The sequence below is a fragment of the Acanthopagrus latus genome, chromosome 20 (genome assembly GCF_904848185.1).
Source record: "Acanthopagrus latus isolate v.2019 chromosome 20, fAcaLat1.1, whole genome shotgun sequence".
Taxonomy (NCBI): domain Eukaryota; kingdom Metazoa; phylum Chordata; class Actinopteri; order Spariformes; family Sparidae; genus Acanthopagrus; species Acanthopagrus latus.
Genome location: NC_051058.1, coordinates 2,246,390 through 2,272,550, shown reverse-complemented (window position 1 = coordinate 2,272,550; position 26,161 = coordinate 2,246,390). Strand labels below are relative to the sequence as shown.

The 26,161-nt window shown below is 41.7% G+C and overlaps 2 protein-coding genes across 3 annotated transcripts; both read right to left on the bottom strand.

Annotated features, from left to right (window-relative positions):
- Positions 1-512: 512 nt before the first annotated feature.
- On the bottom strand, positions 513-5,937 carry pts (6-pyruvoyltetrahydropterin synthase). Of its 2 annotated transcripts, XM_037082236.1 has the most exons (7): positions 5,802-5,937; positions 5,513-5,703; positions 4,199-4,278; positions 4,066-4,088; positions 3,636-3,692; positions 1,576-1,646; positions 1,366-1,489 (listed from the first exon to the last, which is right to left on the bottom strand). In XM_037082236.1, exons 2-7 carry the CDS (start codon positions 5,602-5,604, stop codon positions 1,366-1,368), a joined length of 447 nt encoding a protein of 148 aa, XP_036938131.1. In that variant the 5' UTR covers positions 5,605-5,703; positions 5,802-5,937. The 2 variants fall into 2 exon arrangements, with proteins under 2 accessions (XP_036938132.1, XP_036938131.1); XM_037082237.1 differs by lacking the exon at positions 5,802-5,937 and having other exon boundaries at positions 513-1,489; positions 5,513-5,604.
- A 4,418-nt stretch (positions 5,938-10,355) lies between these two features.
- Positions 10,356-25,862, bottom strand: LOC119010359 (glucagon-like peptide 2 receptor). The gene is made up of 13 exons (XM_037082451.1): positions 25,247-25,862; positions 22,137-22,227; positions 21,947-22,051; positions 20,867-20,988; positions 20,497-20,603; positions 19,711-19,867; positions 19,464-19,623; positions 18,745-18,805; positions 18,585-18,651; positions 17,768-17,856; positions 17,273-17,411; positions 17,139-17,180; positions 10,356-14,107 (listed from the first exon to the last, which is right to left on the bottom strand). The coding sequence occupies exons 1-13, from the start codon at positions 25,340-25,342 to the stop codon at positions 13,745-13,747; spliced, it is 1,599 nt and encodes a 532-aa protein (XP_036938346.1). The 5' UTR covers positions 25,343-25,862; the 3' UTR covers positions 10,356-13,744.
- Between the last annotated feature and the right edge of the window lie 299 nt (positions 25,863-26,161).

Genomic DNA, 26,161 nt, shown 5'->3' with positions numbered 1-26,161 from the left:
TTGCCGTTCAAATCAACTGCATATAACCAGAATTTCTACAAGACTGTGTGGTTATGCAACGCGAGAGCAGCTCGATTTGAAACGTTCGCGCTGCATTACCTCGTATTATTCTGTGCTGTGACTTCACTGTGATGGCTTACACAACTTCAGCAAGATGGATGCTGATAGATTTTCACAGCGTACAGAAATGATATGAAACCATTGGCTGAATAGAGCAGAATGAAAAATACAATCACGTTGTGACCCTGAGAATATGGGATCTGTAGTAAATGGGTTTACAGGTTGAAGTTCAGAGTTTATTCTTGATCTGTGACAGTCTGACCTCAAGGTTCATCTACTGGCTCTTTGCTGTCTATGACCTTTTGACCAGATCACATGACTTTAGCCAGCAGACAGAGTCTGTGGAGAGAATAAAGTCTCACAACTGATGCATCATGGGAATTGTAGGACCCAAAGCTGTGAGTGTGTGAACTAAATGTCTAAGTAAAGAAAGTGGACACAAAACCACCAGCTGAAGCACACTCACTCATTCATGTATTCATTTAAACCAATAATCAATTCACTTGTTGTAAAAAAAACCCCATTGTTTTTCTTTATTACAAGTAGCCACTTCACTGCTAAAAGCAGGTTTACCATGACACATTCATAGACAATTGTACCACTAGATGTCACTATGTGTCCCATTCACAGTGTCTCTGATGCGCTGCAGAGTGGTCTGGGTGTAAAACATTGGTTCAAACCTCATTGAGAGTTGAGATGATATTTATGAAGCATTTTTTGGCTTTAAATGAGAATAATTCTTCCTCCTGTCTGACAGGCACAGCTGAGGAGTGTAACTGCTCATCTTAAGGATAAAGCAATTTGGTTATACATGGAACTGATTTACTAAAAATCACATTTCCTGTAGCTACATGACTGATTCAGTGGATGGCTTAAACAGCCTGTGAAGGCCTTAAAAAAAAAAAGGTTTCTCAAGCTGAGCGGAGCCCAAGTGATCATTAGATGAATGTTAGGGGACGAAGCAGGAAAAACATGTGTGGTACAAAAAAAAAAAGTTACATTTTTTAACATATTTCAAAAAAGTTTGTCTTCAAATTTCTTCAGACATTTGAAAATATTTTTTGAGAATTAAACAAAATCAAACCAAATCCTACAAGAACACTAAACATCTGCATCTGCTACAAAATCTTTGGTCTATAAAGTACAAGTGTAACAACATTAACTCCAAAATGTAATCTTCATAAACCTGTCAGCCTGAATGACCAGAGTCAGCAAACAGTGACGTTAAATGAACAAGTAATTCATGGCACTTGTACGTGTCCAGGGCTACCAGATCAAACATCATATTACATCAGCGCACACTGTTTACTCTCCTCGATATATAACGATGTTCTTATCGGTCTCATGAATCTTAATCTCATGCAGCAGGTTGGGAGGGAGCACCTTCACCATGTTGTCCCAGATATAAACAGCCACGTTCTCTGTCGTGCTGATGGGAAGAGAGAAACAAAGAAATGTGTAAATATTGTGCGTATCATCTGTGGACAGTGCGGTAAAACAGTTGAGACTACTCACCTGACAACACTGGCAAAGTATGGGACGTCCTTATCCAGGTTTTTATGGTCCAGTGGAGTCATGATGACATCCTACAGGAGGAAATCAATCAATCAATCAATCAGTCATTCCATCAGACGATAAAACGCTGCAGAATAACACTTGCAGGTATTGGAAAAGTTGCACAAATACAGCACAAAAAACACTGAAGGAAGAATAGTTAGAGAATCTTACAAATGTGTTGTGTGAAAGCAGGCTGAACAGAGCCGGAAGACCGTTTCAGACAAAGTGTCAACACAAGCGCTGCTACACTGATCGGTGGAGAGCTCACACTGGTGCGCAGCGGGAGTCAAGGCCACTAACATGGTCTTATTCTTTCCATAAAAACTCTGCGTATATTTGAGTAAAACTAACCTGGCTGAAGGACTGGAAACTGTTTTAAACTCTCTGCACATTAAAGCTGCACTGTCATGCACCATAGATATTCTATGAAGCATTTTAGCTTTTTTCAACTCATTGTTTTTGTTTTAAGGCAACTTTACTGTTTGTCTCAGGCTAGCCATGTCAACTTTATACCAGTGAATAAGTAAAATAAGGCTTCAATTTTACAGGTGCGACGCGTGGAGGACAAGAGGGGATAAAACACACTAAAAATCGGGGGAGAGTTTTGTTCTGATCCTCCAGAGGAGAGAGTAACAGAGCCATAGGAGAGACAATGTCTGTGTGAAAGTGTGAGCCGACAGCTCAGGACAGGAGTGTGTCGGTCTGACAACTTAACACATCCTTCACTCATCAAATACAAGAGGAAGGTCCCGTTTCAACCCACAAAGCGACGTAACAGGACCGAACCACACTAATGTGGTGCAGGTCGTGTCTTCGGCATCCTATGTGCGGAAAAAAAAAAAAAGAAATATATACATGGAAATGTGTCTGTAATACCGTCTGTCCTATAGACTCTTTGATCTGTAACTCATAAGTTTTTGTCTCCTTCCACTATTGTGTTGCTGTAGTAACTGTCTTTGGCAACTGTCCCCCGAAAGTGTACTTAAGCTGATCGATTCCAAGGGTGGCTTCAGCAATGCTGTTGTTACCTTTACTGGTTTATTATTATGTTTCAAAGAGCAAAATGAAATTCAGATTTATTGTGGTCTTAACTGAAACTGATTTTCCAGGCTTTGTCTGATGGCTGTATCCGGACACACACCTCTCAGAAATCACACGAACCATTTTTGAATGTTCCGAGTGCTTGTTTCAAACAGACTCTGGATTCTCCAGACAGCAGAGGCGTGAACAACACGTGTCAAACAAGATTTTTCGATGTGAGTGTGGAGATTAAGGGCCGATCAACATCTGCCCTCCACAGCAGCCAGTACGATGTATGACTGCCATCTCTTGTGGTGAATTAGATATCTGTGACAGCAGGACTGTCTTTTTATCTCGTTTGAGGATGTGGTGTGCACTTTCAAACTGAGTGCAATGACACACATATTGCCCACATTGGATACTTCAGTTCAATCATGTTCCATCAGCACCAAGCTCTTACAGTTGTACACGGACTGCTCTGGGTTTGTACACTCCAAACTGGTCGGCTATAACTTCTATACAAAGTCAAAGTTTATACAATTTAAGAAAAAAAAAAAAAGAAAAAAAAAATCATCCGTCGTTACTCTGGAACTTCAACCAAAACCTTGAGGAAGCAACTGCTTGCATCCTCTCCTTTCTAACAATATCATAGATCTATGCCCAATTCACATTTCCACATTGCATACAGTGATGGTGCTCAGGGAGGAAGCAAACGTCAGCGTCATCGTTTCTTCCCGGCCAGATACTTCACGCTGGAGTTTCTGAATAACTTAGCGCTGGAGTGAGTTTTCCAAAAAGTTCATTTTCAGTCACCTTAAATGCCGTTTAGGTGTCAAGGAACAGACAAAAGTCATGGAAAACACTTTGCATTAAGAGATACACACACATGAGGACAGAGCCTGACTACACTTAGTAACAATCCTCCACTGCCCTCAAATCTTACAAAATGACCATGAAATCCCAGTGAGAAGAAGACAGGGTAGTTGAGATGATCTCACCTCAATGCACTTCTTCAAGTCTGTCAGGTTCATGACCATTCCAGTGAGACGATCAATCTGTGGACACAAACAGGACGAAGGTGAAACGTGTCCGAGCATTTCTGTTGATCTACAAGCATTGAGTCAAAGTAAACGGTGGCTTTTTCCTGTCGGTTTTTTTTCCCCCCCCATTTAACAAAACAGCACGTGTCCAGCTCCTTTGGTTGTTTAGGAGAATGCTGTAACGCCGTTTTGCTGTGAAGCTCCAGAAATGTTTCGAGGGCTGCCAAACTTCACCTGACTTTCCATCGGCGTGTAGAAGGGAGATGACTGGACTTCACTTTTTGGGTGAACTGTTCCACTAACTAATAATAATTTTAAAGGAAAGTCACATAAAACAGTACATCCGGTCGTGTGTGAGTTAGTGCTCGAGGGCCAGAGAAACACTCACCTTTCCACGCACTGTCACCTCCACTGTGGACAGAAATGAGAGCGTTGAGTGAATGAGAGACAGTGAAGCGGCAGCTGTGCAGTCGTTCACACTGATGAGTTACATAACAGAGGGAATGAAGCAGCACACAGACCTTTGTAGTTGTGTCCGTGACCATTGGGATTGTTGCATTTTCCATAAACTCTTTTGTTCTCCTCGTCACTCAGGTGAATACTGGACAGAAGTTAAAGATTAGTCATCAATCCTGCGGCACACATCGTCTTTTTTCCACACATGGACAAAGCGCCAGAGATGTATTGCTAGTGTGCTGCTTTCAGGTACACCGCTTGCACTAAAGGTACATTGTGAGAAATTATGCAGCAGGAGAATAATTAAATAATAGATGAATTCAATTAGTAGAGGCGTCTTAGCATATAGTGTAATAACTGGTTCATGTGTCTCCACTCGTGACTATCATTCGTCTTGCCTGTGTGATCGATTATCGCAGAAAATGCTGTTGCCAACTTAAAACATAAATCAAACTGGATATGTTTTAAAAGTGTTAAGGTCAGGTTAGATCAGGTGGTTCAAAGATCAGGCAGCGCACAGTATATTTGAACCACTTAAAGAGAATGATAAGACAATGTGTCGGATTATAAAAAAGTTTTCAGGTGTTTACAGAGAGAAGTAGATGTTGGTTAGTTCAGTTTTGGATATATCTGTTGCTAGTTTTTTCAGGACCAGGGATCTGGAATGTGTTCAGACTAAATGAGTCACTGCATGAATCAATCAAACTCGGATCCGGACCAGATGAACTGCCTCATGAGCCAATAAGACTAGTATCTGGACCACAACTGGTCTGGATCTGTGCTCCTTATCTGGATTGGTCTGGCTGTGCAAGTGGACTTGACATAGAGTCAGTTTGCTATCTGGGTTATTTCGTTTGTACAATTGGCATCTTTTTTTGTAATCTTTGTAAGGTTTGCAACAGCTGACAAAGAAATATACAGACAGATCTTCAAACCTTATGGAGGTGTTTTTGATGGCTGCTATTTTGGCTTAAAGGCGAAGCAGCACAGGTCAGATCAGTTTCGCTGGAGAGAAACGGTAAATAAACTCTTCAGTTAGCAGCACAGTTAGCAATAGTGCTCAAAATGCATACAGACCGTTCGGGGAGGCCGCGCTCTCTTTTACGACAGCACCTGAAGGCAGCACGGGTACGCTTGCGCAACTACAAATCCCGCGAGACTGATGCTAACGCTACAGGTTGTCGTTCACTGAGTAATGAGGTGAAGACAGGCGGCTGTCCGCCGCACCACACCGCTCTGTGTACACTGCAGGTCGCGTATCTGTCGACATAAAGACTGCTAAAGCTCATTATCACACACAACGTACAGCTGTTAGCTCACACTGCGGAGACAGAGGCTGTAACGCTAGCTCTGGGTCTCCTCAACAAGAGGCGGACTACCTGTGGAGCCGGTGGCAGGCGCTGAAGCTCTGAACCCGGGTGATGTATCCGACACGCTCCGCTGCGCTGTCACTCACTGAGACGTCGGCCATGTCCAGACCAGAGAGAGGGATGAGAGATGAGCAGCGGCCGGACGGAGAGGGGTATAAAGTGTTTGCCCGTCACACCCCCCCGTGACTCACGCTGCAAGGCTATTGGTTAAAAACAGAGCGTAAATACGACTCACATGTCCCACACACACTAGGGCAGCACGCAGCCCTCAGGCTGGAAGGTTAGAGACCGGACGCACCGTCAAGTCCTGCAGCGTTGTGGCCTTTTAGCGAGGCGACTGTTTGTTCTGGTGTGTGTCTGTCAGATGACCAGGAGAGACACACCAGCAGAGTTCTGTTTATTACTTATTAACCGTTTTTTTTTTTTTTTTTGGAATTCTCAGTGCAAAAAGCGCAGTTACATCACATCAGTGCGCATGTGCAGAACCAGTGACCATATTAAGTTTTGATCAGAAATGAGTCCACAGCACAAAGTCCACCATGCAGAATGTCAGAAGTAAGTGCAGTATACAGTATTTCAGTGTTGCATTGGTACATAGAGCAGTTGTAGAGGAGCATTTTGAAATAAAAGTTAAAAATACTCTATCACTAGTAAAAGTAGTAGCTGTAAACCTTAACATGTTTGAGTGGTCTTTCATTGTGACCAACTACACCTGTGCAGTAATCCTGCTGTTTCATCAGCATAAGCCACACCTGTCAGATGGATGGAGTTACCTTCCACATGAGAAGAGCTTACTAACAGGGAATGCAACACAGTTGTGCTCATAATTTAAGAGTAATAAGCCTTTTGTGAGCTCAGATAAAAGATTGCATCTTTTACCTCAACTCGTGTAAAATGGGAGCTTTAAAAACAAAATTGCTGCATTGATATTTTGGTTGAGTCTGAATTTGCACTGGGGATATTCAGATTGTGTTTATAGCTTCAGTGGTAAAAAAAAAGGCTTTATATTCCATCACACAGCCCTTTCATTTAAATGGATATATATTTTGTTAGGTGTGCTAAAATAGTTCTTGCTGTCAGTCCTGTTAGCGGCACGGTGCTCTGCTTCCGTGTCGGTGTTCCGAAATCACTGCAAGAACGAGCACCATTGTGCATCTAGTTTGTGTAACTTTCATGTACGCCATATACGAAGTGTACAAAGTTGTAGCTTCGTCTCGCTCTTTGTACGCCATCTTTCTCGAATGCTGAGGCAGCTGGTGATGTAAAGAGGTCAGCCAGAGGTGTTTCTGTCACCACTAGTTGAAATGGGTCCAGCGCCGCCTAGCGTACCGGGGTATGACATGCTCCGGCCCAATAATCCGATTTTCTCACCGGCATGTATACTCGGATGATTGCAGTTGTCTGATTGAGTGGCAGAGTCGAACTATGGCTGTGATCTGACTAAGCTGTGCATGTAAACACACTTACTGACGGGGTTAAGAACCTCATACAACCCCTCATCAAAAGACCCCAGCTGTCACCTCGAAGTCGAAATTCCTACATGTAAACTCCAGGGCAGCAGAGAACGATAGCAGCCATGGGGAGATGCTTATCGGAGGTATAAGTGTAAAAGTACCATAAAATAAAAAGTATAATGGGGTCTGTTATCTCATGTTTCCCTCCTCTGTTTCGTTTATAATGCTTGGAGGCTGCACTACTGAGGGTTGACCTGTGTATACGCTTGCCAGAGACCCCAGTTTGTTACAGTTATCCACATTTTTAGGTAACTTTTATCGGCATGCACCTGGCTAGCACAACTACTGACGCTTACCAAAAGATTCCACTGGATGCATGTCTGTTGCATTCTGTTGCGGAGTGTCTTATTTTGAAAATTAACCGCGTGTCATGCTGTTGTTTTGTCCGTGACTTCCTGTCTGCGCTGTGCTGCATTTTGCGCAGAATTGCTCGTCGTGCTCCGGCATCCGCCAAAAATAGAAGTCTTGAGAAGTTATAAGAATAACATCATATTTTTAATACTTCTGGGTCTTTTCAGTCAGTTGTGAACCTTCCATGGCAAAAAAAAAAGATTTGAATGAAGCCATTAACATAGACTACTTTTTTCTGAAACCGATTTTCTTTTCAGATGTTCATTAGTGATGTCATTGGTCAGCAGGTTTTAGCAGGTGTGTGCTGTGTGTTAGCACGCACTGTACATTGCCGTTGCAATAGGCTCTACTGTGTTGTTTGATAGCACCAGCAGAAACTCTCCCCGTCCTCAGCTCACTTACAGTACATGTCTGCTTGAATGAACAGGGGGCTCTTTTAACAGACATTATTGAGCTCCCTGTTTATGGTGTGATAAAGTCTGATGAAGATTGCGGTTGTGTGGGAGTGTGCTCAGGAGAGCTGTGCTCCAGACAAACTGATGGTATGTCAGAATTTATAGAGATGTGGGTGGTGAGCATTGAGCACCATCAATCACTGTGATTGATAACATCTGGAGGAAACTAGCAGTAAGGGGCAGTCTGAAGGTGATGTGGATGGCAGAGAACTGAAGCTAGTGCTGAGTTTTACTGGCTGCTGTCTAACTGTTGGAGCAGCACTGAATACAATTGGGTACGAAATGGGTTTAGTGCCGAGAGCGATGCTATTAAGAGCTGGATCTACTGCAAGTAGGGCCTATTATCTTTAGTGTGCAGGCATATTAAAAAATATTTATTGCTTGCTGGAGGCACAAAGTTATTTATACAGACTTTTAAACTTTAAAGAGTAAAAAAAAAGATGGTGTGATAAAGAAGGGGAGAAAAGAGAAATACATTCAGTCCAAGGTGGCCAAAACTAAAATGAAAATTGGGCACATGTTCCTTTACAATGTCGTTACATAATGTCTCTTACACAGCTATAAACTGTCATCTTAAATGTAAAATATGTAGAAGTAAAGCTTCCTTACAGGTTGACATGTTCAGACAGTTATCTGTGAGTGTGCAGTTGTTCACCAGTCTGACTGTGAAAATAAAGAAAAGGACCAAAATATTTGCATACAGCATCCTCGGATAGAGACCAAATGTTTTTGGGGGGGGTTTAACAGTTTTTTAAGATGCCGTTGGCAACATGGATGTGTATTATGTGACAGCTGGGAAATGCTTGGTGCAGCAGAGAGGGCCTAATGAAGAGAAACTCCGCAATCCCTGAAAATCGAGATTTTCCTGACCTCAGGTTGTCACCTTGGTGCAGTGACAGGGTGAGTCAGAGCACAGCCAGTGACAAAGGTGAAAAAGTACGTTCAAGAACCCACAGCAGCAGAGGTAAACAAAAATGAAACTGACACCCAGAGATGGCAGGAAAGCAATTTTCAGCCTAGTTAAAAGGATACTTCAACCCACAGTCAAAATCACATATTTTTCCTGTTATCTGTAGTGTTACACAGTTTTGGAGATATTAGCTGTTGAGATATCTGCCTGAAACAACAAGACACAGAGGTAGAACAGCTACAGTTGTATCAGCTGCTCTTGCTAATGCAAAAGCATCCCCGTCCAGCCTCACTACTGAGTAAAAGAAGGCCCTGGTAGCACTCAAAAGAGACCGGAACATCACCATTTTGCCTGCAGGCAAGAGGAAATGCACTGTAGTGCCAAACACACCAAAGTCACTGATCTGCTTAGTGTTTAGTGCTTACGTTAGTGGACGTTGGCCTAGTCCATGAGCAACGTTAGTCACTGTGTGTGCTGCTGACCGTGATGTGCATGGCTTCCGGTTAATTTGCATACAAAGAGAAAGTCCGCTGCACCTCCAATTATCTGTTATTTTTCCAATGACTCAGCAAAGAAAGGAATCAGTCGACAGTGGAGGAACTGCTGATGCAGTTTCCTAACAGTAATGAGGTGGATGACCATGTTGCCGAGGCAGGATCAGCGAGACAGATTGAGAGAACCTTTGTTACGACCAGGGTTTAGTGGAAACCCTGGTGCAACATGAAAATGAGGCTCCCCTCTTCCCGTCCCCCAAGCACCACCAGCAGCATTTTGAAATGGTTTTATTCAAAAACACATTTTTGCACACAAACCTGCTGGCAGTCTGGCTGACCGAGGAGAGCCCACAGGAACTGGGAGGAGCTGGCCCCTAAACTCTTGGCTTCAAGGCAGGAACAGTCAGCTTCCCGGACAACCTGAAATACTCAGACACACCTGCAACCAAACACATTCTCAATGACAGTGAGGGTTACTGAAACAGAGACAAACAATAGAAACATTTATGATCTCTAGCGTCATAAAAGACTCAGATAACTCTCCTGAAAGTGTGGAACAGGGAGCCAAGTTCAGCCACAGAGAGCAGTGAAGTTTCAGCCACTCAACCTAAATGCGACCTACCTTGGCCACAGCACACAGAACAGAACAAGATAATCGACTGTCTGGCAGAAATGGTCTGCACCTCAGTAATAAGCGAGGCTTTCGGCATTTTAGTTGATCAAACAAAAGACATTAGCAAGAAGGAACAGATGCCTTTTTGGTAGTTTGGTACCATTATAAAGGAGAAGTACGTGAAAGTTTCCGAACATTTGAAATGGCGGAGAGTCTTGATGCTGCAGCACTTGCACAAGATAGTAATACAGGTCTTGCAGGACTATGGCCTTGATTGTAAACACCACCTTGTAGGGCAAGCTTACGACCGTGCCTCTGCAATGAGTGGTAAACACACTGGTGTGCTGGTCTGCATTAAAACAGAGGCTCCATTATCATTCTGCGTTCACTGTGATGCACATTGCTCGAATTTAGTGTGGAAAGCACTGTTTCTCCTCCCTTCTGCAGAAACTGTATGCGTTTGTCTCAGGGTCGTATGTGCACCAAAGGTGGCTATCTAAAGACAGAAATGGTGACAGAGCTGTGGAGGCAAGAGGTCTATTAGCCCAAATAGATTTGAAGTTTGTTGGCCTTTGGAAGTTAACACATAGACTAGATTGAAACATATCAGCTCCGCTGCCGTGGTCGCAGCGGAGACGTATCTGGTGGAATCGTGGAGTTAGAGAGGTAGCTCTCTTTGATGAGATTTGGGAGAAATCTGTGACCCTTGCTTAGCAATACAACATAGGCGCTGCACCTCCAGGCAATCAGGTCACACCAAGCTCTGGTCTTGAAAGGTATTATATTTCCACTCCAATTGTTCAAAAACAGGGCAACGCAAATAAGGTGTCGTTTTGTAAAGGATAATTCTTTCCAGTTTTTGATGTGCTTCTCTCTGAGATAAAGAGGAGCTATGCTAAAGAGAACTGTGTTATACTGGAAGGCGTACAGTCACATCAGAGGAGCATTTAAAACCTGTGGCTATCCAAACTGGACCTTTGTCCAGAGAGGAGGAGACGAGAAAATGTAACAGCATCATCATTCCTTATATCGCGGGAACATCTGAGAAACTCAGCAGGATCTTTAATAAACATCATATCCTGGTTCACTTTAAACCTACCAAACTTGTCCATCCTAAGAACAAAACTCCCAGGCATAAACAGGGTAATGTAGATGATGCTGTAGCAGCCAGGACGGCACAGATTTGTACAATGGAGAGACAAAACAACCTCTCAATAAACGAATGGCCCAACACAGGAGGGCCAGCTCCTCAGGTCAAGACTCTGCTGTCCACTTACATCTTAAGGAGAAAAACATCGAAACATTTGATATTATATCCAGTAAGGAGGACAGGAAGAGATCCAGCTGGACTTGTTGAGAACTAGAATATGATATTTTGTTTGGGGAATAGCCAAAAAGGGCTCACTGAACCTCTATGGAAAGTTTAGCTGCTGTAGGCCAGTCAGCTCCATATGTAGGAGGTGAATAAGAAGACAACACAGTTGTTTAGTTTGTGTACATACATTGTTGTGAGACTACTTGTGCTATTCAGGTAACAGGTAACTGTACAACAATGCCTTTGATACATTCAAAGCTCCATATGAATAGAAAACACGAAAAGCCTGTAAAACTTGCTGCACATTGAGCTTTTGCATTATTCACATTCAGACAACAAATACATTGTATTCATATGCACATTTCCATCCAGATATTGTTTTATATGAATATCTATAACTGGCCGACAGTAACATGTTATAGTTTACACTGTAGGTAAAAACACTTCTGTTGCTTTTGTATAGTGTGAGACTCACTGTGAGGTTTACTGCATGTACAAAGTGAACATTACGGCTACCATCAAGTGCATTTTAATGTATGTTTGTGCTGTAACTGTAGAGTATTCATCAAAGATATCCATTTATAACCTTTGAATAAGGCCTTTTATAGATGATTGGCCTGGATTGGTGCAAACAGACATGATTCAGTCGTCACTGACGGTGGAATGATTTAATTATTAACCCTAACTGTGACTTCAGTAAATCTACTCAACACATGTATTCTTTCCTTTCTTTCAATATACAGTCTGGTCCTTGACGACCAATCAAACGCAGTTCATATGTACAAAAAGTTGTAAAATGCATTTTGGCAATTTCAAATAATGTTACCCCGAGGTTCCACCAGATACGTGTCCCCTGCATTCCGGCTCTGGTCCGGTTTTGCTCCACCGTCCGGCAACTCATACCAGTTGTGTTTTGTGTGGCGCAGCACTCACGACCACAGTTGTATATGTTATAAAATCAACAACACAAAGTGATCCCTACTGCAGGATTAATAGTAGAGCTTGTATTTGTCTCTTTTTTGAGATTTTGTGTGTTGTTATCAGACTGCCAGATCGACTCGCGCAACCGGCTTATCTGTTCCCACAGGTTCGGTTCGCCAATACCGCGCCTCTGATACTACCTCCAGAGGTTTATCAGTGCAGAGCAAAATTTCACCCCCTTGCCGCCTTCGAGACATTCACACACAGGCGGAGGTGGAGAATTGGCACAGGATCTGCATCCAAACGGCAGTGTGGATGGGACTATAGACAGGCGTGAAACTCATCAGCTGTGCTGCCGTGGTGGAGCCGTAACGCAGCAGACACGTATCTGGTAGAATCAAGGGGATGCTCACTGGACAAATGTTCTGTAACTCAATGTTATAGAAATTCTCAAGATTGAAGTTCACCTGAATGATTTTTCAGACCTTCCTTCACTGGAGGGTATGCTCAGCTGGATTAACCTGTTAGTGGGTCCCCAAGGAAAAAAAAAAATGTAGTTGTCCTTGATCCCACCCACCATGCAGTGTGTATCCACCATGTAGTCTCTAAGTTCCCATTAAATGGGAACTGAATCCTCCAGGAAAACAGTGCATTTACAGGTTCCTTAAAAGGCCCTTCAGTCACATGTCTTTGCATACCTTTCTGTTTTTGTGACAGAGTCAGCAAGGGATGGGGTAGAGAGAAGGGAACGATGTGCAACAAAGGTCGCCTGCATGAATCAAAATGACGATGTTCGCAAAGGCCTCTAACCATTTGGCTACCAAGGTGCTCCATGCTTGTCCAATTAAATCAAATATTCCTTTCTCTCCATAACTAATAGCCGACTGGTTTAGACTCGAGGTTGATTCTTCGCTGTCATGATTCAACAGATAATGCCTCATTAAGAAAGTTGTACTATCGCTTCACACAACCTTCAAGGACCGTGCGCTATATTAGACGACACATGGCTACTAATTATTTGTTACGGCGTAGTTACACCGGCATTTGCATCGGTGAAATCTCACATCGAAATAAATAAATTCTGATGGAATCACAGAAATCCATCAATTTGCTTGAGTGGCTGAAGTAAACCCATGCTAATCTTTCATGGTACGTTCAATTTTGGTGAACAGTGATACAGGAAGTTGTGCTCTTTGCTGATGGCAAACCCCACTGGCAGTACAAAAGTTAAGGCCAGAGAGTCCAAAATGGAAAAAAAAAAGCTACCATCATAGCTCATTAGCTGCGTTGCACCATCCAGTTCTATTTTTGCAAATGTGACATTGTACTAGTTGCAACCAAGCTAACAAGCTTGCTAACAGACAGTAAGGAAGCCCTTTAAGTCATCTGTAAGTCATCTTGTCTGAGGTGGCTGTACATGGAAATACACAACCTTTGAGTGCAATGTTAACCATAATGAAGCTCTATAGGTAGTGCCCATCTACCAGACCAGTCTCTAGTTGATGTTACACTTTTGCACTATATCAAATTACCACAAACCAACTGGCTCAGTGTAAACATGGGGTACTTGGTGGTTTGGGCCACAGGCACCTTCGCTCAGCTTTTTAAGGATGTGTGTCCTACTGTTTCAGTCTCCCACATGAGTTTGTCAGTTTCCACGTTAGCGGATCAGAACTCGCTCTCCTCCAGAATCTCCTCCATGGTTTCCCCAAGCGTTATCTCTCCATCACTACTGGACAGGCTCTTCCTGGTGAGAAAGTCAAGCCCTGCTGTGTCACACCCTTTCACCCCCTGACCTTTAACCTCTCCAAGTCCCCCGCCTCCTCCACGCACAGCCACCTGCAGAAGGTGTGGGTGTATCGTGGAGGTGCCGCCCTCGTCGTAGGAGTCACTCTGCCGAGAGCACTGTGGACGGTGTCCTCGGGTGCACTTCCACAGGTGCTTGAGGGGCACGCCCCGAAAACAGCTCCTGACCTGGAAGTGGTTGGTGAACAGGAAGATCTGCCAGCGCTTCTTCAGTTCAGCTTGGACCTAAACTCCAGAGCAAAGAACAATATCACCACTAATACCATTAGATGTAAGGTATCATTTATTCATACTGTACATCTGGAGAAGATGGTCACTAATTTAGTCTCATATTCATTCTACTTTTACATCTGTTTTAGATTTAAACCCTAGACTACAATATTTAAATTCTTGCTACTTTTGCCCACAGTTTGGTATCCAGCAGGTAGCATTCACTATTTTGCTTAAAAACAGCAGCTGACTTAATAATAATAATAATAATAATAATAATAATAATAATAATAATAATAATAATAATAAATAAATAAATAATTCTACAAGGTCACTATGAAAATGACATTACATTCAGAGAATTGGCATGCCAGTGACTATAAGTATTTCGATTACATGTAAATGCTCTATCAAATTCTATTATTTAATTTCAGTGTGAACGGATAATATTATTTCTTTATGTCCACCTGTTTGCAGACTATGTTTGTTCTCTATGGCCGTATTTATATAAAGCAGCCTGTTGTTTGATTTTTGCTTGGACCTCATTTGTAGCAGGGGAAGGAGTTACATAAAAAAATAAAGGGTTTTAGTTAAACTTATTTTGGTATTACATAACCCAGATTACTTTATATTTCTTGTCTTCTCTTGCCTTCTTCTTATTTTGTCACAGAATGATGTGTAGATTATATATTAATGTGTGTGTCACACAAAGCCCTTTTTTTTTTTACAACGATTAAAAATGAAGACTGAAGATTTTTTTTCCTGTAAGTAAGGTAACCATGACAATATTGTGATGGAAGTGATTCTGATTTCCATCAGAATCACTTCACTTAATGTTAAAGGTCTAAATCACCCTTAAGCGTAAAAAGGTTCTCACATGGATAAAGAAACAAGACACTCAAATTGCCCTACTTCAAGAGACACACATACATCATTTAGAATATATGAAACTTAAAAAAATGGTTGGGTCTGTCAAGTGGCTTACACCACTCTTTCCTCCAAAAGCAAATAGGTTGCAATTTTGGTACATAAATGTCTTCCTCTGACAATAGAAAAAGGTAACTGTAGATGAAAAGGGCTGCTTTGCATGTATTTCTGTTGATTTGAAGTGCTTATGATCCTACTTTGTATGAGTCACAATTTTACCGTAGACAAGGACTTGGTTATATCAGGCGGGGACTACAACTGTGATTTGAATCCTGTAGTTGGTTGTGACTACTAAGGCCACATTTAACTCATGTAAGGAGTTGAACTTATTTGATGTTTGGAGAACTGTTAACTCAAATGAGAGTGACTTTACTCTCTTCCCACAGACTCCTCAATCATTTTCAATAATTGATTATTTCCTGACTTTCTGGGCAGTTAGATGGCAGCAGGGCCGGATGGATTTGGACCAGAGTTCTGTTATAAGTTATAAGAAATATCCAGTCTTTTGACCAGAATGTAGAAAACAAAGGCTGCCTCAAACTCTAGCTATGGCAGATGTTGTTTTGATACATAAAAAAGGCAAATCTCATGATAAAAGTATCACCTATAAATCTGTCTGCCTCATAATTGTTGACAGTAAAATCCTCTCAAAGATTATTGCAAAATAAACTGAAATATAATCCCTGAGTTTGTCAACCAGATCAAACTAGCTTTTTTCAGCAAAGACTGTCTCACCATATGCAGCGTTTAACAGACATCATGTGTCGAACTAAAATGACCCCATCAAAATATCTTGTTATCTTACAGATGACAGAAGTTTATATAGATAAGAAAAATTGGAAAAAGAACTCTTAGAAGTTTAATAAGATTCATATGGTGAGCGAGGAAAGCGACACTGAGATCCGCTGTGCTGCTGTTGCCTTAATATTCCAGGGGGACTTGAACTACCAAACATTGTATTTTATAACTGGGCTAATCATGCCAGAATTGCTGCACAGTGGCTTCATGTGCATTTGGATAAACTCACAGTTGTTATAGCTGCTGCTGTACTCCCCGTACACAACAGGACAGCTATTACCCCAAACGCTATAATAATTAGTACTATGTTCCTGGCAGGATATAATGTAATACTGTGTTGAATAAAACGAGGCATCTCTTCTTATTCCTAAAATAGGAAATGCTGAGTTCATACCAGGTATAGAGGACACCATGGTTAATCAGTGGTACCACAAAGGGATTAAGATTAAGGAGCTCATCTAATGTCATTTCAACAGATTCAGTCCAATTATGGAATATCTTCATCTCACTCACTGTTTTGCTTTTCTTCAAATTCCCAGTTTTAGAATGACCACATTTACAGATTTAAGCCATATGTCATCTTCACATAAGAGTAACCACTTTATTTGTTATAAGTGTTATAAAATGCTGTGCTCCCTTACCAGAGAAACTACTGAAAATACCAAATCTGTATCGAAAGAGACTTGGGAACTGATTTGAATGAAGATGACTGGAATAAAGCGATAAACTCAGTTAATTCCTCATTCATCTGCAATGGGCTACGTGAAAACATTTTAACATTTTTCATAGGAACTTATATCTTCAATATTAAGGAAATTCAACTTCCAGGTTTCTCCATTGTGCAAACAATATAAGTTGCATATTGCTTCCTTTATAAATGGCTTTTGGTCTTCTCCTAGAATTAAATGGTTTTGCAATGGCATTTCAGCAGAAACATTCAAATATGACTGAGTTAAATCTTTTGGGAAAACTTTTGTTCCTTGCAAAGAAGTGTATATTATTTAAATGAATTGAGTCTGAGCCATCTCCAGTTAGTATGTGGTACAATAAAATGTTGCGGATTCTTCTCCCAGAAAGCCTGTCTGCAGTCTTGTGTGGCAGTGAAAGGAAATGTATTTAATTATGGAATCCCTTCCTAAATCATATATCACAGGCGAATGGAAATATCTTGATTGACTAACTAATTACTAATTATTTATTATCAAACTATCAATTAATATTTTTTGTAACATATATATATATATATATATATATATATATATATATATATATATATATATATATTTTTTTTTTTTTTTTTTTTTTTTTTACAGTGACATACCTCTCCATTTGCGAAACAGTAGAGCACAGCAACCAGGAATCCCTGTAAGGATACACATCGCAACTTGTGTTTAATGTGGATTCAGAACAACTTGGCTCCTGTCTCATGTGTGCAGGTAACTTTACAGGTGTGACCTGAAATGAGCTGAGGGTGAGGTTGATGAAGTTCCTGGCGTAGCGGCTGCTGCCCTCCACGCATTCATCTATCAGCACAGTGAATACTACTTCATGGATTCCCAGCAGGGGGATCAGCACCAGCGTTGCTCTGGCCAAACTGAGGACATCAACAGAAAAAAAAAAAAAAAAAAAAAGCATAGAGTGGTGTATTATTATAAAAATTTATTCTGGCACATGATCCAAAGAGCAAAGGACAGAATAGAGGAGAGTATGTAAATGTATGCATGAGCCTCCCCACTGTGGTGACATTTACGGTGGAGTGAAGAAGCCAGAGTTTATGGGGGTGATTTAATTTGTGTTGAACATGGGAGTGATTAACATTTAAATGTTAAACCAGGAGCCCGCTATGCTGTTTAAAGACACCATTTAGTAAATAGATGTCAAGGTCAAACATGTTTCCTGACGTCTGGATTTGGAAGCAGTTACGTCGGTGACTCGTTGCAGGAGAGGTACCTGTATCTGTAGTCGGTAAATTTCACCTGGTCTGCTTTCAGCTTGGACAGCAGCAGCATCAGAATCTTGATGAATATGAAGAAAATGACCTGCAACACACATCCAATGACAATTTTAAGGCACAGTATGTAGTGTCTGTTGTTAAAGGTCTCTTATTCTAAACAAAACAAAAGACGTAAGTGGCACGGGATCATGGGACTTGTTGTCTTTACTGTTACACCACCACTGCTGTGGCAAAGCTCTTCAAGTGACTCAGGCACAGAAGTTTATGGATGAGGTATATTTTAAAGTTTCATCCACGTTATGCTTGGTCACGTTTGCCGACTTCTCTGACTGTCTCCTGGAAGTTTCGTGACAGGCGTCCTGTTGTTTAAAGGTACAGAACGTTGCTTGAAAAACATATGGGATAGTACACATAATAAGTTCACAACTCAACGCGACAGTTAAATATACAACCAACTAGTCAGTTTAAGGCAGAAATCTTACATATTACATCCTTAAATTAAATGCATCCAATAGAAGCTGTGGTGGACAAAGATGACATTTACATGAAAATGTTAATCTGAGATTGTTTCTGTTACCGAGGAATCAGTGATCAGTCATGCCTCTGACTGCTAGACATCACAACAGCTTCAATATCACATGCCCTCACATGACAGGAAGAGTTAAATGCAGCATGAAATTGACTTGAGAGCTGGCACCAGAGGAACAAGGCTCACAGGGAGCAGCCAGATGCATCTGGAACTAAACGTGCTCTTCGGCTTGGATAACGGCCCATTGAAAGGCTTTCAAGGACCGGTTCAGAAACATCACTCACCAGCACTGATAAGGTAATCGGGCCCCTTATTATCCACCAGAACCATCTGTTCACAATCGACCAGCATCTTAGAAAGACAAGAAGATTAAAAAGTCATGCAATGGAGAACAATTTAGTTGATTTATCGTGTTAATTGTGATGTATGGGATGAAACACTCACTCTGTGTTTTCATATAAAATCTTGACCACTGTCCATGGCGTCACAAATAAGACAGGTGTTCCTGAAAAGTAACAAAGTGCAAGACTCAGCATGTTACCCTCAGATCACTGTTATGAATTATCACAAATTGATCATACGTGAAGGGTTAGTGTATTGTATTATTGTATCTTAAAGGAAAAGTTCATCCTAAAATGAAAATTCAGCCGTTACTCTTTCTCACCCCCAGGCTGAGGACAAGCTCCAGTTTTAAGGACTATAAGTACGACTGTTTTCATGTTTGGGTAAACCTTTCCTTTAATCTCATAACAAGATGACTACTCTAGATTTTTTTTTTTTTTCTGTGAGTAAAGCATCTCTGAAAAAAAACCTATGACAGGTTTTTGTTTCTGGAAAAAATGGGACTTGATTGGACATTGATTCAGTCTCTGTGTAGCTTTTAGCCATTTGGTCTCACAGTTCCCGGTTTAGATTGATGGTGAGGACGGCTTAAAATGTGATGCATTGTTTTGTTTTTTCAAAATGACGCCTAGGGTGCACCAAATTTGGCATGTTGCACCATTTATAGATTGGTGCAAGAATAGATTAGATGCAAGAACTTTCATTCCACAGGGACATGGAAGTAAGGGCTGGCATATATTTAGCTTATTCTCCACAAATCATATGAAAAGCCCGAAACCTACAAAATGTAGAGGACAGCAGAAGAACAACATCAAGTTTACCCCATCCTAGCAGCATGTATTTCTTCAGCAGACGTCTCTTGGTCAGCACAGCCGTGAAGAGCAGCGTGTGGAGGAAGATGGCCTCCACCAACAGCCAGAAGTAGTTACAGGCCACAAAGTACTCCATGCACACTTTGGAGAATTTGCACATCAGCGCTATCTGTTGACAGTAATTACTGAGTTGAGATATCAGTTAGCTTGTACTTCATAAGAACATAAAGAAGCATTTTTTAATTTTTTTTCATACCACAGAGCTCGAGTAGGAGTTCCAACCAGGGTCGTCCTTTGGCAGGTTAGAATACATGACGTATAACATGACTTCTTTAGAAATGACGGCCATGGCTCTCAGGATGAACGACACAAACAGATTCATGTGGATGTAGTTCCTGGTACAGTGGAGCTTCCTGGTAAACAGATACAGGAGCAATTTGAGGAGGGCATTGATTCCTGTTCAACTGTAAAAGCATTACTAAGGGTATGTGTCATGACATAAGAGGGAGTTAAAAAACGATCATGCTACATGCATCTACATGGTTAATGCTTCCTGGTTTTTATAATGTCATTTGTTATGACTGATCCTCCTCATACTCTTGTAAATATCTCTCCAATGCCACCGCTTCCTAGTAGACCAGCTGCAGTGCCGTGGATCCATGCACATCATCAGTGTAGACAGAGGTTGTAAATCTGCTTTGAGAATGACTAATGGAGGCTGCATGTCATGTCAAGTGAGGTCAAGGTAAAGGACTAGTGGATGATTCATTGTCAGTGATGCTTGCTTCAGTAATGCTTTCAAGACTGTTCATGTCCAGCCTGTGTAAGAGCGCGTCCCTGCAACCCACCATGAACATGCTTCAGGTGAGTGTGCAGAGAGGCCATAGTTTGTTTTTCATGTCAACTCAGAAAATATTGTCGTGAGAGAAATAAGATCCGCCGTGATCAACCGAAATCAATCTTTGTTTGTCCTTTCCTTACACAAAGCGCACACTTTTGTCTGCATGATCATCGGGAAAATTGTCTACCCCCGGCCACTGACCTCAGCAAGCCCATCAGGACAGTGGCCAGTGTGAGAGAGGACAGGGACAGGGAATAGCCAATGACAGAGATGAGCCTGAGAGCAGTCTGGCGATGCATTTCATCCTCCTGGACACACATACACACACACACACACACACACTTAAAAAAAAAACAATTGATGGAGAGAACACATACCTCTTCAGATGTTAATAATAATGACTGACATTCTGGGGCCGTTGTAAAGGAAACAATCCATGATGGTTTATGTAGAAAGGCTAACGGCTATACGAGAAACCACAGGTCAGCAAATACACGCCAGGGTTTTAGTTCCAACACTTAAGGGGAGCAGAAACTGTTTGTGTGTGTGTGTGTGTGTGTGTCCTCCTCACCTTGTCTTTGAAGTAATGGTCCTCCTTACATTCAGAGTCATCCCTCCACGGATCGGAGGAATTCTCAATCCGACGCCATTTCCCATTCTCTAAACATTCTCGGTGAGCCCTCCTGGAGTCGTCTGCAGGTAAAAGACAGACACATTTGCTATGCATGGTTTCTTCTAGAGTCCAACTGGTATATCAGCTGGCCATTATTATTAACCAAATATTGGCCTATCACAATTATGCTATATTAGTATCAGTATATTTGTTGTCCTCTATGAAACCTTTCTTTTTTAAAGAGTGTTAAATGCAGAAAAATGTACTTGGAGTAGTTTAAAGTGATCACATTTCCAGTGAAGTTTACTGTTTCAGTGCACTTTTAGACATTAAAGTTTATTGTTAAACTATTAACTTTCCTGCTCCATTACATGTCTTTGCTGTAAGTGTTATATAACCACATTTGATTGATCATTGCTAAAATTGTGTGTGTATCAGCCAATATATATCAATATACATTCTAATATTAGACAACTGGCAATTAAGAATTAAGAGTCTGATATGAATTCTACAAATAAAAATGTTGACTTGATGATTGCGCTAGATGTAAAAAAAAAAAAAAGATCACCAAAAAGAAAATCTGGCACCCTAGGGTGAAAGTTAATGTCTGTAAGAATAATTCATGGCAATGCGTTGTGAGGCATAAGACTAGATGAGAGTCGGGAGATCACCAGAGTCATTAGAAATCATCATCCTGCCACCACAAATGGTCTTTCCAAGATTTCATGGAAATCCATGCAATAATTGAGATATTTCAGTCAGGAGCAACCAACCACCTGACACTGTCATCCCTAGAGCCAACCATGACTTAAAACTAATCAGAGATTGCTGATTACGCTGAGTTCGTCTCTATAGTTGCAGCTGACAGTCTTGTGATTCACTCAGTGATCAGTTCATTTGAAACTAATTAATTGTCGGAGAAAGTCTGAATAGTACCAGAGTCCAACTGTGTAATATAGTTAAAGCCACAATGCCACACATTTTCAGTGTAGATGCTGATACACTAGTTGATTTTCGAGTGGTCAAACGTAACATTACCCTCGCCGATCCATGGTAAGTAAGCGGGACAGGGGACCGACACATTCCCAGGAGATGAATGTGGCCAACACACAAACATGTCAAATGTTCCTTTACAGTAGATTCCTGTAAAACAAGAATTATTAGGATTCCACAAAAGCAATAACAAGATCAAGCTCATGAACACTGGAACACCTGACAGACAGCTCACCAGTTTCTGAGAGTGTGCCGAGGGTCCTGTTGCAGTTCTCCAAGTATTCGGTCCGTTTGGCTATCAGACTTTCAAGCACTGAGGCTGTTACCTGCGTGTTAATTTAAAAATGACAAACATCATTTGGACGATCTAAAACGTTACACTGAAGAACATGCTGACATTGAAGTGTCCATGAATTATTATATTTAACCTTAGTCCCTCAAGATTAATTTATAGCCTTTTGGAATCCTGACCCCTACACTGTTGAACAGTCTTCTACATAGAGAATGAGAATGGCTGCCTTCAGGTTAAAGAAATAATGTTCTGGCCACAATGTTTGGAGCGGAGGACAAACACTTCTGGGCAAAATTGTTGTGGCCCAGATCTGTTCTACACCAGAACGATCATCAAGCCCACATACTGAGTGGAATGACGCGTGGCCATATGTCAGCCGAGAGCAAACTGAATAAACCAGAACTGGAATTCTGGGCCACGGTTCGTCTCTGTTCTGGTGGGCTTGTGAAGGAAAACCCCTTTTGAGGTAACTGACTGAACTTTATTCATTCAGGTTTATAAACAAAACTTATTCCATAAATACTCATCTTACTCTCACGGTCAAAAACATTGACCTGAAGTTCTATTCTGAGGCAATTCTCTAAATGGGTGTCTAACGGATAATTAATAAGGCATCTTCTCAACCCATTTTTTGCATTTACTTAACACTGATTTCCCTTTGCTGGGACATTATAGTAAAAACAGTATATCATTACAGCCCTAATGTGAGACGAGCTCTACCGTAGAAACCTGTACAATCGCTTGAAATTCAACACAATTTACCACTAAACGCAGTTTATTTCATATTGCACTTCGTAATATGATAACTCATTTGCAGTATGTGAAAAATGTCAAATGGAGCAGCTTTAATATTTTCCGTTTAATATATGACCACATTTACAAAGTGCTGTTCTAGTCTTACAACCAATCAAAGCACTTGACAACACACTCACACTCACCCATTAACACGCACTTTCGTACACTGGTGGCAGAGGCTACCGGCTGCTGAGTCATAACCATCCATACACACTCGCACACTGATGGATGGGGGTAATTCGGGGTCGAGTGTTTTGCCCAAGGGCACTTCAACATGTAGAGCCGAAGATGGAACCATTGCTCTACCTCCTGAGCCCCAGTAGCCCTTAACTGAATTAGCAGTAATTTCAATTTGTTCATTAGCTGCTTAAATGTGATACTCACTGAGTGAACTCAAATGAACTTTAGAAATTAGGTTTAATCAGTGACGGGTTTGTTATATTGTGTAGAATTGCTAATTTGGCTGCTCAGTTATTTGTAACTCATGGCAGAAGCGCTCGGGAAAGAAGAGCATGGGGGTTCAATCATCATCATCACTGGTTCAAGTGTTTAAGACACTGGAAAAGAGAAGAGACCTCCGACCAGAGTGTGGTGGGCCGTGAGTTACCTTTGCTCTGAATAACTTAAGTTGAAGTACAAGACTGATTATATGATATCTCATGATTAGAACATCTTAAATATAGCGTGGCATCATGGGTGGTCATGATTAACAACCACCGTTGCTGTTATATGATACCTGGCTGAACTGTCAAGTTTTGTTCTAACGTACGTTTAGTTACATTCACCAACTTCTTGAGTTCAAACAGTTTATTTTTAGGCATTTTTTTTTGCAGAAATGCTACATATTATATCTCTAATGATTGTGGATACAATTTATGATTCAAGCATGGCAATCGTATCTATAAGAAATTGATGATATATAATGACAATATTTATATTAACAGGTACATTTCCAGTGTGTTTGCTTACCACCTCACTTGACTGTATCTGCAGCGTCTGGTTGACGGCTGAGCAGTGATGCTGCAGTATTTGTATTTACCCACATGGTGGGGGTATTTAATAAGAGCCAGCTTCACTTACAGAGGGGGCATTATCACCTGATTCTAAATTGTAATTGATTGAGGCGATTATCACTGTTGTCCCCTGTATCAGTGCCATGACTGCAGGGATGCAAACACACCTCTCTGTTTAGTCCTGATGTTTAAATGTAATGAACAGTGTGTGGGCGTGTCCCTGACCGAAGGTTATTGTATTTGACGGCGACGATATTAATTAATCCTCAGTGGGTAAATATGATATTCCCATACTGTGCTGCTATTAGTGAGGCAGATTTCCTTCATTTGAAAAGCAAGCAACTGAACACAGCCTCCATTTCTGTCATTCATAATTCAGTGTCGGGGGGGTTGAGGACAGTAGCTTTCCTATCTGGGCTGAACAGTCCCAATCTTCACACCCTGCTGAGAAAGCTGCTGAACTCTGCAACCTTTTGTGTGTCCGTTCGGCTGCCTCGCGGCTCACCGGCCACCTGCGCCACAAAGATTTCTCATGTGAGCTGGCTGACAGAGGACGTTTAAATCCACTGAGGCTCGTCTTGTCAGGACCCCCGTCCAGATAGCTATCACCACTGGAAGGAAAGACAAGAGTTGCTGTCTCCCCTGTCTTTCTCTGTCTTCTCCCGTGAGACCGAGCCTGTTTCAAATCCTGCCACCGACTCAGCTCCCCTTACCCGCTGCATCATAATGCTGAAGATGAAAGTGAATTTGAAAAAGACTTCTAAGTGCTCCGTGATCATATTTGTCTTAGATTTTAAGTGCCTTTCTAGTCCCCGGAGAAGAACATGCCTCTTATTTTAAATTCAAAACAGATACCAAGTTGATTTCACTACACTGAAATTTCCAGGCAATGGTTTCAGAGGCAGATACTGCAGAACATGCATATGAGCAGAGGGACCTCCTGTAGCCCAAACTCCATATGAAAAAAGACAAATTAAAATGTTAATGTCTTGTCTGTGTTTCATGAGAAATACAGTGTGTTGGACCGCCTCCTTCAGTAAATCTGATGGAGAACTCTTTTGCAGAGACGAGTTCTGTTGGAAAAAAAAAAAATCTCAGATTTTACTCAAATGCTGAAGATTCGGGGTCCTCAGACAGCCCAAGGTTTGACTGACTCACTGTAACGTCCAAAGCTAAGTAATGCTTTGAACTTGAATGTTGAAGTAAATTGAAATGCATGCATATGTAAGTCAAATACAAATTTACCGGGTGGCTGAAGATGACAAAAGCGAGGAAGAGCGGGAAGGTGTGTCCTGCTGGCGTCGGGATCCTCTTGTGCCAGGTTGGCAGCGGGGTTGGCATGGTGCTGTGTGTTTACATTGAAAGCGGTCTGGTTTCTGGTTCCTCAGCCGGTCTTCCTCCTCACACCTCACCCCCCCCTGCACTCACAAGGGCCCTAACTCATCCTCGTTTCAGCTCCCTACATCCACTCGGCGCGGCTCAACCTCACCTTGCCATGGTAGGCACAGCTGATTTGAGCTTGATCTCGTCGCAGGAAAGGTGGATTCAGGATTTGCTGGAGGATGATTCGCAGGAGCAGCACGTGTTCTCCAGTTTGCGATCTCTGTCGTCGCTGTTATCCCACAGTTTCCTCTAAATCTTCTCAATTTGTGCCAACAATTTCCCCAAGAATCAGCTACTATAATGCTCTTTCTATTAACTGGTTGTTGACTGGGCAAGACAAAATTACTACCTAATTTGAAGGATTGTCCCAGATGTGGAAGTCCTTGGCTGCAGTTCCGTCCTCCGGTTCATGAGAACCTCTCAGGCTGTGAAGGAGTTGGATCTGTCTGTACTCCCTATAGACGCAGTGCAACTGGGAGCGCCTGTGGATCCTCACCGACAGATCGCCTCTCCCACCCCGTCCTCCCCCAACCAATCAAGATAAGGCCCTGGGAGAGCCGGCTACATAACTGGACTAACTTCGTTGTCCAGGAAAACTGATCGCACAGGAGCTAATGGGCACACCGGACAGGTCTAATAAAGCCATGATGACATATGCACACTTGGATACGAGGAGAAATATTAAAAATCATAACAAATGTGTACATACACCAGCAAATACTTCCTTTACTGTAGACAGAGGGGGAGGCACTGAAGCCTCCCGTCTGTTTAGCTATC

What these genes read in the sequence shown, in the direction of transcription:
- LOC119010359 (XM_037082451.1), bottom strand. Translation starts at nt 25,342, where the DNA reads ATGCCAACCCCGCTGCCAACCTGGCACAAGAGGATCCCGACGCCAGCA. An exon ending in ACTCCTACTCGAGCTCTGTG is followed by an intron (nt 19,624 to 19,710) that starts GTATGAAAAAAA and finishes TACTGTCAACAG; the next exon opens with ATAGCGCTGATGTGCAAATT. An exon ending in ATACATGCTGCTAGGATGGG is followed by an intron (nt 18,806 to 19,463) that starts GTAAACTTGATG and finishes GTTACTTTTCAG; the next exon opens with GAACACCTGTCTTATTTGTG.
- pts (XM_037082236.1), bottom strand. Translation starts at nt 5,604, where the DNA reads ATGGCCGACGTCTCAGTGAGTGACAGCGCAGCGGAGCGTGTCGGATAC. An exon ending in TCACGGACACAACTACAAAG is followed by an intron (nt 4,089 to 4,198) that starts GTCTGTGTGCTG and finishes TTCTGTCCACAG; the next exon opens with TGGAGGTGACAGTGCGTGGA. An exon ending in TACTTTGCCAGTGTTGTCAG is followed by an intron (nt 1,490 to 1,575) that starts GTGAGTAGTCTC and finishes TCTTCCCATCAG; the next exon opens with CACGACAGAGAACGTGGCTG.